Genomic DNA, 12,416 nt, shown 5'->3' with positions numbered 1-12,416 from the left:
GTGTAGTGAACATTTGTTTATTCCTTCAAATGAATGTGAAATATAGTCCTCTCCTCTTCTGAAAGGTTATTACATTAATGCCTCATAACTGAGGTATCTTAGAATTGAGAGACATGGCATTTGATACCTATTTATGAACAATATTATAAGAAATGGGAAGCTTTAAAAATATATTTATTATATATGACAAAGGGCTACAAATATTAATCTATGGAGGGTCATGGAGACTGACTCCCAATAGCTATTCTACCCCCAAAAGATTAGTCTAAACTAATTATAATAACCCCTCCCTTGCCAGTGATTGATTTAGGAAGGGACATGTAACTGATCCTAGCCAGTGAGGGATGTCTGCAGGACTTCTGGGAAAAGTCTCCTCCCACTTAAGCAGAGGTGGCAGGCAGAGCCTCCTCTCCTCTGGGCAGTGGTGGGTTTTGATCTGATGTTTGGAATTGAGGCTGCCATCTTACAACCATGAAGGGAGCAAGCCTGAAGATGAAGCCCCTAGCAGAGCATAGAGATGGAAGGAATGGCCCTGGATGCCTCACTGGAGGCTTGACCTCTGTAAAGTCATAAGAGAGGCTTTATTATTTAAGCCAGTTTGAGTTGAGGGTTTCTGTTACTTTCAGCCAAAAACAATCATAAAATGCATAAAGAGTTTTAACAATTATTAAGAAAAAGATATAGTGATCAACAGACTTAGAGAACGAACTTATGGTTACCGGGGGGAAGGATGGGGGAAGGGATAGATTGGAAGTTTGGAGTTGACATGTATACACTGCTATATTTAAAAGAGATAACCAACACCATTGTAAAGCAATTATACTCCAATAAAGATGTTAAAAAATAAAATAGATAACCAACAAGGACCTACTGTATAACACAGGGAACTCTGTTCAATATTCTGTAATAACCTAAATGGGAAAAGAACTTGAAATAGAATAGATATATGTATATGTATAACTGAATCACTATGCTGTACATCTGAAACTAACACAACATTGTCAATCAACTATACTCCAATATAGAACAAAAATTAAAGAAAAAGATACAGTGATCAAAATCACCAAAAAATATTCAAGTAAAAATTCATAAAAGAAATATTTTAAAATATTCTAAAAATCAATGAACATGAACTTATTAATAGTCAAAGACTGATATTTGAATCTAAGAAAAAAAATCAATCTGCAGGAGTTCTTTATATGTTTTGGAGACTAATCCTTATTGGTTTAATGGTTTACAAATAGCGTGTGGCTTGTTTTCTCACGGTTGGTGGTGTCTTCTGTCATACAGTTTAATATACATATATTATCAAATAAGCAATCCTTTCCTCTCTGGTATATACTTTTTTTGTCATCTATCCCGGGACTTCCCTGGTGGTCCAGTGGGTAAGACTCTGTACTGCCAGTGCAGGAGGCCTGGATTCGATCCCTGGTTGGGGAACTAGATCCCGAATGCATGCCACAAGTAAGAGTCCACCTGCCGCACTAAGAAGTCCACATGCTGCAACTAAAGATCCTGCCTGCCGCAATGAAGATTCCACATGCCACAGTTAAGACTCGGCGCAGCCAAAATAAATAAATAATTAATTAAAAAAAAGAAACTCTATGTTTCTACTCCAGTGCTCATCTATATTTCCTTCTAGAAGCTTTAACATTTTACTTTACACATTTAGGTCTTCAATCTATCTGGAATTTGTTTTTGTGGACGGTATGAAAAGGAATCTATTCTCTCTCTGTTTCTTCTATTTGGAAACCCAAATGCCCAATAAAGTTAAGAAAAGATTCTCAACCATACTGGGAATTGGAAAATGCCAATTAAAAGGAGAAAAGAACCATTTCAGATAGACAAACATTTTTTAAAGATTGATAGTACCAAATGTTGAAGAGGATGTAGGGAAACAAAAATCCAAACCTTGCAAGCAGAGTAAAAGCCAGTATCCTCATTTGGTAAAGGTAGAGATGGGCATTCCAACTGACATGGTCATTCCACTTCTAGGTACAGACCCTAGACTGTTGATTCTCAACACTGGCTGCACAACTGGAACCAAATCTGAGGTAGGACCCAGATGTCTGCATTTCTTTTTAAAGCTCCCCAGGTGGTTGTTTGAAAACCTCTGGCCTGGAGAAGCTCCTACTCATGTGCACATGGACATGTGTATAAGGCTGTCTGGTGCAGTGCTACGTATAATAGTGAGAAACTGGAAACAACCTAGATGTCCCCAGTTAGTCTGTGGAAGACTCACGCAGCCTACAGCAGCTGAGATGAATGCATATGTATTAACACACATAAATCTCAAAACTACAATGACGAACAAGTTTTAAAAGGATATGTACAACACAACACAGTTAATGTAAACTTAACACACAAACAATACAATTTCTGGTTTATGGTATATACACATAATATACAATATAAAAACACAAATGGGGAAGATGCAAGTCAACAGCCTTCCTCAAGAGAGAAGGAGGAAACCAGAATCAAAAAGGCAGAGGGCAAAGAAGGCTTTGGGTACATCTAATAATGTATTCTCTATTTTCTATAATATTCCATGTGTTTGAAATAATATTTCATAATCTTTAGAAAACAGCCACAGAATGAGTTACTGTGGCTGTCAAAAGGATAAGTTGGGATTTTATGACTGTCATGGAAAGACATCCAAAATTTACTGTGAGCTTAAAAAGTGATTTACAAACAGTATACACAGTATGATCTCATTTGTATTAGATATATATTTATAGAGGCATATTTATATTATAGATAGATACAATAACTAGGCAGAGATTTCTACACTTTTAGATGTTTATTTGAATTTGGAGGGTTACATGCCAAACTAATCTCTGGGGAGAGGAGGGCAATTGTTTAACTTATATCACAATCATGTATTATCAGAAAAAAAAATAGAATGATTTTTATTAAAACAAAAACAAAAACACTCTAGTGGACCCCAGGAGACCTGAGCTCCCACCTTGCCTCCAGGTTGACATTGAACAAAGTTCTCCAGACTCCACTTCCTCCCTCTCTTTTATTCTGTAGGTAACAAGTACATCGATAAACAATCCAAATCACATAAAAGGGTAAATAATAAAAAGTAAGGTTAGGATTGGGCTTCCCTGGTGGCGCAGGGGTTAAGAATCCGCCTGCCAATGCAGGGGAAACTGGTTCGAGCCCTGGTCCAGGAAGATCCCACATGCCGCAGAGCAACTAAGCCCATGCACCACAACTACTGAGCCTGCGCTCTAGAGCCCGCAAGCCACAACTACCGAAGCCTACGCGCCTGGAGCCCGTGCTTTGCAACAAAAGAAGCCACAGCAATGAGAAGTCCACGCACTGCAACAAAGAGTAGCCCCGCTCACTGCAACTAGAGAAAGCCCACGCGCAGCAACGAAGACCCAATGCAGCCAAAAATAAATAAATTAAATAAATAAATTTATTTTAAAAAAAAGTCTCCTTCTAATTTAGTTTCACTCCCCTTCCCTGAGGCAACCACTCTAGCCAGATTCTCATGTCCCTGCCAGACACGGTCTATGTATTTACAAGCTGACATGTATGTACATCATCACCTTACAGACACACACACACACACAAACACACACACACTCGAATCGCACCAGACTATATAGCCCCTCTGCCTTTAGGGACGTGATGGTTATCAGATGGGGATGTACACCTTAATATTTCCGTGATTTCATGATGTTCTCCACCATTCTGCCTGAGAGGCAGTGCTATAGGGCACAGACTTTCTTTCAAATAGCTTGAGAATTTGGGGGGAGTTTCACAACCTATACTGAAGTGTCACAAACTCAGGACTGGGAATTTCTGGATTGAAAAAAATCAGCCTGTAGATGTAGGTATAGGCTGACTCTGAAGTGAGGGATCTCCGAATAAAAGATTCCTGCTAACACATTCATCTTCTGCAAAGCACCCTTTTATCACAGCTACTCCCTAGCTGGAGATTCTTCAATGGTCCCCCATTAATCATAAGCTGAAGCTCCAACTCTCAGTGGGTATTCAAGGCCCCAACATGCCCTTTCCCCTCCTCCTTCCCCAGCAGGCCTGGCCCACCCCAACCAGGCCTGCTCCTTCCACATTTATCAGCCCTCCTCCCCTGCCTCGTGCTTCTCCATCTCCTCCGACTCTGGACTTCTCTGCCTTCTGTATTTCAGGAAGTATAAGATATCTGAATTGGAAGGCCATTCATTCAGTAAGCATTCTCTGAGGACCTACTACGTGTATGCCAGGTCCTGGGCAAGCTGCCCAGAACAGGTGAGTTGCTCGCACATAAGTGCCCCTCTCAGACTTTTGGACCAGGCTACTACTCAGAAACTTCCCTAACCCAGGGGTCAGGCAGCTCATTCCATTCACAGACGGTCAGTCTTTCAGAAGATCCTGCTACTCTTGTTTGGCTCCACGTATCAGTGCTAGTCTGGATGTGTGGGATCCAGAACTAAACAGACTCCTTTGTTCTGGCCACTCTATCTCTAATAATGCAGCTGAGGTCAGAGGGCGCCTCAGAGCCACACACCACACGGCAGACCTATTCCGAGCATACAGCCCACACAATCTCTGGATCGTTATCCTAAGTACTCTGGTCAAATCAGGTCTCAGCACCTCTATACTTTTGCAGCCGCGTTTTTTGAACAGCAAGCCTTACATCAAACCTTGTGAGATCTTTTTGGATCCTGGTACACTTGCCTGTGAATTCATAATCACTGCCAGGTTGCTACCCCTGTTCCTTGAGTCTGACCCATAGGCCTCCTCTGACCAAGGCAGCTGTAAAATAACTGAAGGGGACGAGACTGAAGGCAGAGCCCTAGGACACACCCCTGGAGACTTCCCTCTGGTTGACTTGGTCCCACTGGCCCTGTCCACCTGGAGCCTGACACACACCGGGGCCCCAGGCCAGTTCTCGGGCTGCCCCTGATTCTGGCACCCAGTCCAGCCTACCCTTCCAGATCCAACCCAGAAAGGCCGAAGAATGTGCCCAGGATGACGTGGTCATCCACCCTAGGCCTGCTGACTGAGTGAATGACAGTGATAGTGAAAACTTGTATAAGAAAACAGAACATTCAAAGAACAATTTAAAAAAAATACCAGAATAAATGTCCAAGCAGCCACAGAATGTGGTCACCAGTGCCATCAGGGTAGGGTTTTACTACGGGACGCCCAATTTCAAACCATTTCTACTAAAGCATTCATTTGTTCACTGAACAAACCCACACTGAACATTGGGTGGCAAGCACAGAGGGGGGTTGGGGGTTGGTGATGAATGAGGTCTAGTCCCTGTCTTGGGGAGTTCAGAATCTGATGAGGGAGGGAGACTTGGAGACAAAATGGGTAGTTCCAGGATAGACATAGGCACACAGGGTGCTGTGGTCTAACCCTGGTTGGGGCTACCAGGGAGGGCTTCCTGGAGGAGGTGATGTCTGAAGTGAGAAACGAAGGCCTGGCAGCCAAGAGAAGGCAGAGTGTGGAACTGAGGTAGTGGGGAAGAGCGGGCACTCCAGTCAAGCGGGGCCTTGTGCAAAGGTCTGGGGCCCAGCGAGAGGGCAGGAGGGAGGTCACAACGTTGACCCTACAACCATAGTGTGATGGGCTATGAGCAAGAGCCAGGCCAGGTCCAGGAAGCGGCTTGAGGGCCTCCAGGATGGCCTAAGCGCTGTGGACGCCACATTAAGTACCACTGACCTGGACAGAAGGAGCATAAATCACGAGGCCCAGGACACAGCGGACACAGGTGCACTCTGCTGTCTTCCAACCACAGGGATGAAGGGTGGAGGAGGTGAGGCCTGGGGACTGACCCTTGAGGCTCAGGCACACTGCCGGGGCCACCTCCCAGGTGAAGAAAGCAGGGTGGATTGAGCACCAGGGGCAGAGTGGTGAAGTGAAGGGGGAATCAATGCCAGGAAGACCCATGGCCTGGGCATGAAGGAAAGCGTGGAGATGGGGCACACTGGTGTGAACGAGCAGAAGACCTCTCCCAAAGACTGCCCAGACACCCCAAGGAGCAGACTCACTTCTGGACACAGAGACTCCTTCATGGCGATGAAGTGAGCTGTGACATTTAATGTAAGGGACTGCTGCCAACAGCGCAGGGTGAAGTCACTTCCCACAAAGGGATGATGAGGCTGCCATTTGCGGTCCATGAAGGAAGGTTATTCCCTGTGCAAGGAGTTGGCCAGCGGTGCTGAAGCTCAGGCCTCCCCCGCCGGGAGCTCAGGCCCAGATGGGGCTCTTTATTAGCACACACATGGCTCGCCCTCTGCTGCCCGTGGATCCAGCCAGGCAGCCTGGGGGCAACCTTCAGAGCTTCCTGTCCGGCCCTCACCGCCACATGCACAGACAGGCCTGGGTACCCAGCCATGCCCTCAGCTCCAGCTCATAGCCCCCGCCCTTCCCATGCCTCACAAGATAAGTCTGTGCCTCTCCCTGGTGCCCCATCATGGCACCTGGGACCTGCCGCTCCATCCTGCCTGCCACTCCTCCAGCTCCCACCTCAAGGCCTCCCGAGAAGGCTGTTTGTGGAGCTTGCCTCCCCTGGAATGGACTCTGCTCATGGAGACTGGTGGCTGGACCTGGGGGCAGGGGTATTTTTCCAATGCCTCCTCGATTGACCTTTAATTACACTGTTTGCCCAGCTCCCCAAACCATTAACTTCCACCTCACAGCAACCACACATCAATTAATGGAGGGCCTGCTCGGAGCTCGAACTCCTGAACACAATTAAGCGTGACAGTCCACAAATAAGAAAGAACTGAAGAATTAATTAAGGTCTAAACAGATTAATTACCAGTCCCCAATCAATTCCAATGCCAGCACACATGCTCCTGGGCTCACCGTCTTTCCTAACATCTCCACGTATAAATAGAAACTGAGATTTCCCACATGATTGCTGTTCTAGACCAGGGCACAGCAAGGCTCTGAAACCACCTTGAGGGAGAGAATTGGCTGCAGTGAGCATCCTCGGGGCTTCCCAGGTACTCAGCACACACGCATGCACACACATCAGTCGCACACACGTGCACACAGCCCCAGCTGAAAAGCCAGGGGCCGACTGGTGGAGTGCTCCTGGTGGGTGCCGAGCCCCAGCTGCCCCTGGGCCACATCCCTCAGCTAGTTTCTCCCTGCAGGGGTGAAGGAGGTATCCAGGTGAACTTGAAGCAGCCCTGGCCTGAGCCTGGGAGGCCTGGGCTTTGGCCAGCTAAGGGTAACTTTCAGCAAGCCTGAATTTGTCTGTTCTTCTGTAAAACAGGGATGGCTCACTCTGCCAGAGGGTCCTCCCAGAGAGAGAATGAGGAGAACTGAGGGGGAAGAGAGGCCTGCCGGAGGAGACACGGAGAGCCATGGGCCGCTGACGCACCGGGCTCTGCAAACCCGCGGGAGGCCCGCAGCCACTCTCACAGAGGCCCCCGTTGGAAAGGGCTGAAACAGGGTCTGGTCTGAGGCCAGAGAGCGGGCGGAGTGGCCGAATCAGGTGCAGGAATCAGGCATCCTGTGCCCAGAAGTCTCGAGCCTCTCTCTTGGGCAACAGCGGGGCACCTCCCGGACTTCAAGCTAGAGCAGGACAGGACAGAGCAGCGGGAAGAAGTAGCTGACCCCAGAAGCCTCCTTGTTCCCCAGATCCTGAGCGCCAGCCCGCCCAGGGGAGAGGGCGGAGGGGTGTGGCCGCTGAGCACAGGGCACACGGGCCCTTCCAGGACCTGCTCTCCCCTGAACTGAAGACCCCCTTCTGCTCTACCACCCCCACCCCCACCCCCAACTACCAGTGCTTCATCTGATCACTTGCACTTGCATCAACCTGCTCCCCGTGTGCACTCAGGGCTCCGTGAGTCCTGTCTCTCCATCAGGCCAGGGGGCCAGAGGGCCAAAGGACCCTCTACAAGGTAAGGCAAGTCCTGAGCAGGCTTCTCAGTGGCCTTAATGGTGGCCTGGTGCAGTCTGGTCTCGCCTGCCATGGGAAGCAGAGGTGGACACCTGGAGGGACCTAGGCCCTGCCAGTGTGCTGTTGGGCCAACAGATGCTCTGTCGGCTGGAGGCCCTGGGGGATAAGGTGCAGAGAGGCCAAGTGCAGGGACTAGTCAGTGGCCTGAGAGGACCAGGGGGCTTTTAAGCCCCTGGGGGGTGAGGTGCATGCCTGTTCCCCCTGTACACCACTGTGTTGGTGTCCAGCCAGGGGGTTGGCAAGTGCCCATTTGCAGGTGGGCCTGGGATGGACACTGGGGGCCAGAGAGATGGAAGCCCGCATGTGGAGGAGGAGAGACAGGGGCAGTGGGTGGAAGGCAGGCAGGCACACAGCCAGGACTTGGGCAGTGGGCCTGAGGAAGCAGCCAGAAAGGGCCTACTGCTCTCAGGATCCTGGCGAGCAAGGACAGTCAGGGCTGCAAACCACACCATGTATACCCTGAGCAACTGTCTAGGGATATGCAGGATTGCAAGACCCTCCATAATGGCTGGACCAGCGTGAGGGGCTGCAGCTCCTCCCTGACAAGAAAACAGGAGAGGAATCGACTGGAGCCCAAAGAGGGACAGGTCAGAAAGTCTCAGGTGGCGGGGGCGGGGGGGGGGCAGAATGGGTCAAACCTGAAAGCAGGGGCCCTCCTCCTGAGAGAGCCCCCAGAGAGGTTAAGACCACTTTCAAGGTCACACAGCAAGACGTCTGGCCAAGCAAGGCTGGAATGGTACCCTGGTGGAGTCCTTATCTGAATTTGGTTCAAGGACAGATTACATCTCAGCTGAGACCAAAATCCAGTCCAGTGCAGCTGAGAGCTGCCCCCTCCTCAGGCTGCATCTGACCCTCCAGCTCAGGATGGCTAGGAACGCAAGATCGGCAGCTGTGTTCACTCAATTAGGCCCCTTAACAAAGTCAGATCTAAAGAGTTATTCCATTAATGGCCCACACCAGAAATAGCTGAGTTCATTAGAAGTGTGGAGTTGCTATAGCAATTATCTGGGTTGACTGAGGATCAGCCAGGTGGTTGGTCCTGGGAGTTCATTAGCCTCTGGGCCCACGAGGAGGTGGGGCTGCTCAATAATGATCTCCCACCTACTCACAGGGGCTTTTCAGGTGCTTCAAAGCACTTTCCTAGGAATGGAACTGGTCTGTGGTCTCATTTGATCCTCAGCTCAAGGCTGTAGGAAGGTAGGTACTGGTGCCCCCATTTTATAGATGGGGAAGCTGAGCCCTGGAGATGAAGAACAGGGTTGGGACCATGAGCTTGGGTCTCATGCCTGGCTCTTCAGGCTGAGCCTTGGTACCAGGGAGGTAATGGGACCTCATGCCCCTCCTGGGCCTGCTCCAGCTTTGTCTTCTGGCATGAGATGGGGAACTCAGTGTCATGGTTCAAGCACTTGCTTCTCCTTCTCTTTTGATGACTAATGGTGGTCAGCCTTGTGTTTCTTTCAGTGTCAGTGTTGTGTATTTCTTTTTAGTTTTTAAAAAAATTTTCATGGCTTCCCTGGTGGCGCAGTGGTTGAGAGTCCGCCTGCCGATGCAGGGGACATGGGTTCATGCCCCAGCCTGGGAAGATCCCACATGCCGCTGAGCGGCTGGGCCCGTGAGCCGTGGCCACTGAGCCTGCGCGTCCAGAGCCTGTGCTCCGCAACAGGAGAGGCCACAACAGTGAGAGGCCCGCGTACCACAAAAAAAAAAAAATTATTTTCATTGTTGTGCCCTTTCTCCAAATAAGGTGTAGGCTTCTTAAGAGCCAGGCTGGGCTTTGTAGGATCTCAGGGCCCAGGCCTGGGACACTTATTGTAAGCTCAGGGCTCCAAGACCAGCAAAGACTCTGCTGAAAGCAGGCGAAAGCCCCTACAAACACACACACACACACACACACACGTGCACGCACAGTTACCTGAATATGATTGGAGACCCCTGAAATGTAAAGGGCCCACCACACAAGGGCTTGGAGCACCAGACTAGCGGGAGGCTTAAACCTTCCTGTGTGTCAGGAACCCCTGTGGCAGGCTGGTGAGGCCTTATGCGACCCTCCCCAAATAATGTCTCTAAGTGCGTAAAACAAAATATGTAGGATTACAAAGGGATTATATTGAAATAAGTTATCAAAATATTTTTTCAATTGTGATACAGTAATAGATGTGATTTTAAACTAATTAAAAGACAAGATCTACTGGTGGATCTATTAAATATGATTTTGAATTAGTGTTGAGCATAAATGATATTTTAAGATCTTTGTAACAACTGTAATGTGACATGAAAATATCTGTGATTTCTACTGGTGACAGACACAAGTCCTGCTTATTACTGTGATTTGCTGCCTACATTCATAATGGAAGGAAATGTTAAATTTCAGTTAGAGGTTAGTATAAATATTTTCCCCAACCAAGTCCACGAGATCTACTACATTCCATCTACTGACCCCTTGGGGGTCTAGGGATCCCCGGTTAAGAATCTCTGTGCTAAAAACAGAATCTCAGGCACAGAGTTGGTCAGTGGCACCCCAGTCACCCTTTATTCTACCTACACACATTTTGTTCCAGTCGCCCCAGCCAGGAGACACCCCCCACCCAGTGTCAGGAGAGGTGTGGAGGGGCCGTCCAGCTCCCCCAGAGCCCGGCCGCCCCACACGCCCACAGGTGGTACATGCATGCCTGTGCACACACGCACAGACACTCCTCACTGTGCAAGGCTTACCTACGGCGGGGAACGGCACAAATCTCTGGACGAGAAGGCGGGTGGCCGGGGTGAACTTGTTGGCTTTCTGAACCAGGACATTAAGGCCCACCTTAGAAAGAGAAAACAGAAAGAGTGTGTGGTGCTGCAGCGGCCCATGGGAGGAAGGGGCAGGCTGGGGGAAGAGCAGAGAGCGAGGGGCACCATCTTGCCTTGGAACTGCACTCCAGACCCTACATCCTCAGCATGACCTCATGCTGCCGAGCCCCAGTGTGGCTCCTTAAAGCATCACTGCCCAGTCGTCCCACTTAACCGGCCCATGAGAAAGAGGGAGAGGAAAAGCATCAGCTACACACACACACACACATGCACACGCACACACGTGCACACCTATAGCCTCTCTGGGGAGAGGAAAAGGGATGGTGGGGAGGTTGCTGTTAGAAGAATCTATAATCTGCAAATAAGTGAAGTGTAGAATGCCCCTCATTCCCACCCAGCTTCTTAACTACCACATTCCTGGTGTCCCAGGCATGGGCCTGGCCAGACAGGGAGGACTCAGCACAGGGGGACTCACAGGTGACTGGAGAGGTAAGCAGAGCCACCCAGAGCAGGACGGGAGTGCATCAGACATCCTGGGCTCTCTGTCCGTCTTCGCTCAGACTGCAGCTCCCCTCACCCAGCGCAGGACACCTGGGCCCCCCTCGCCTTTGCCTTGGGCACTCCCACTCCAGTCCATCCCCCATGCCAACCCTCGTCTTCCTAGAACACAGGTCCAATCCTGTCCGCCATGACAGCTCCTCCCCACGGCCTGTGCAAGTAGGTGAGTCTCCTCCCTGCGGCAGTTGTGGCCTCCGTAACCTCCCTTCCCCGCTCCCCCAGCACCCACATTCCCTCTCCATGAGTCCAGTCAGCTGAAACGTTATGTGCATTTCCCACCTCAGGGTCTTTGCCCTTGCTGGTCTCTATGCCCCGAACCCCTTCCTTCCCCTGCTCAGTCTATGCCTGTTCTTTAAGGCCCAGCTCCGAGCGCCACCTCCCAGTGCCTTTAACACTGGGAGTCACTTAACCGTTCTCTGCCTCAGTTTCCTTATCTGTAAAAGGGACAGTAACATCTACAGCACCCCAGGGCTGTTATAAGAATTATGTACAGTGCTTAGCACGAGCTTGGCATGTAAGAGGTCTCAATTAATGAATCTATGTAAGAATGACGTCACCTCTCCCAGGCAGAAAGTCCCTCCCTTGCACATCACCAGCCCCTCCTTCCCAGCACTCAGTACCCTGTTTGTGCGTCTAATGCCCCCGCTGGACTGAGAGGGAGGGACTGGGCCTTCTTCATCTTTGTATGCCTGGCCGTTTAGGGCAGGGGACGGCACAGAGTCCATGCTCAGTAAAGCAGTGGCTGAGGAATAAATGCAACAAACAACAAAGAAGTGAATGGATGGAGAGATCAGCAAAGTCCGGAAGAGGGGCTTCTTGGAGGAGAGGAAGGTGGAGTTCGGCTGGGGTGAAGGACGTTTCGGTGGGGAAACCGCATGCGCACAGGCACGGGGAGACAGAAGAGGGTGTCTGTGGCCAGACCAGAAGATGGGTGTATAGAGGCCTCTGCTCCCCCAAACTGAGGCCAGGGCCAGCCCTCCCCTGTGGGACTGTGGGCCTGATGGGGCTGGGGACAGCCTGCTCGCGGCCTGGCACACCTGGTGGTTCAGCAGGCCACCCTGGCTCTGGCCTCAACCTTCTGGGTTGTTGGGGAAGATGAAGAACCTTGGGAAAGCCTCCAGGACTGCAG

General features: G+C 49.9%; 1 protein-coding gene across 6 annotated transcripts in view; it reads right to left on the bottom strand.

The window, feature by feature from the left end:
• SFXN5 (sideroflexin 5) overlaps nt 1–12,416 on the bottom strand; it is a 116,812-nt gene that overhangs the window by 32,283 nt on the left and 72,113 nt on the right. For 5 of the 6 annotated variants that reach the window (XM_060026382.1, XM_060026386.1, XM_060026383.1 and 2 more), the window contains one exon: nt 10,652–10,742. In XM_060026382.1, the coding sequence (XP_059882365.1) occupies nt 10,652–10,742 (91 nt within the window). Of the gene's footprint in view, nt 1–10,651; nt 10,743–12,416 lie in introns of those variants that run through there. The other variant, XM_060026387.1, reaches the window with a different exon arrangement.

This window comes from Delphinus delphis, chromosome 12 (assembly GCF_949987515.2).
Source record: "Delphinus delphis chromosome 12, mDelDel1.2, whole genome shotgun sequence".
NCBI lineage: Eukaryota > Metazoa > Chordata > Mammalia > Artiodactyla > Delphinidae > Delphinus > Delphinus delphis.
This window is presented reverse-complemented; position numbering and strand designations above follow the sequence as displayed.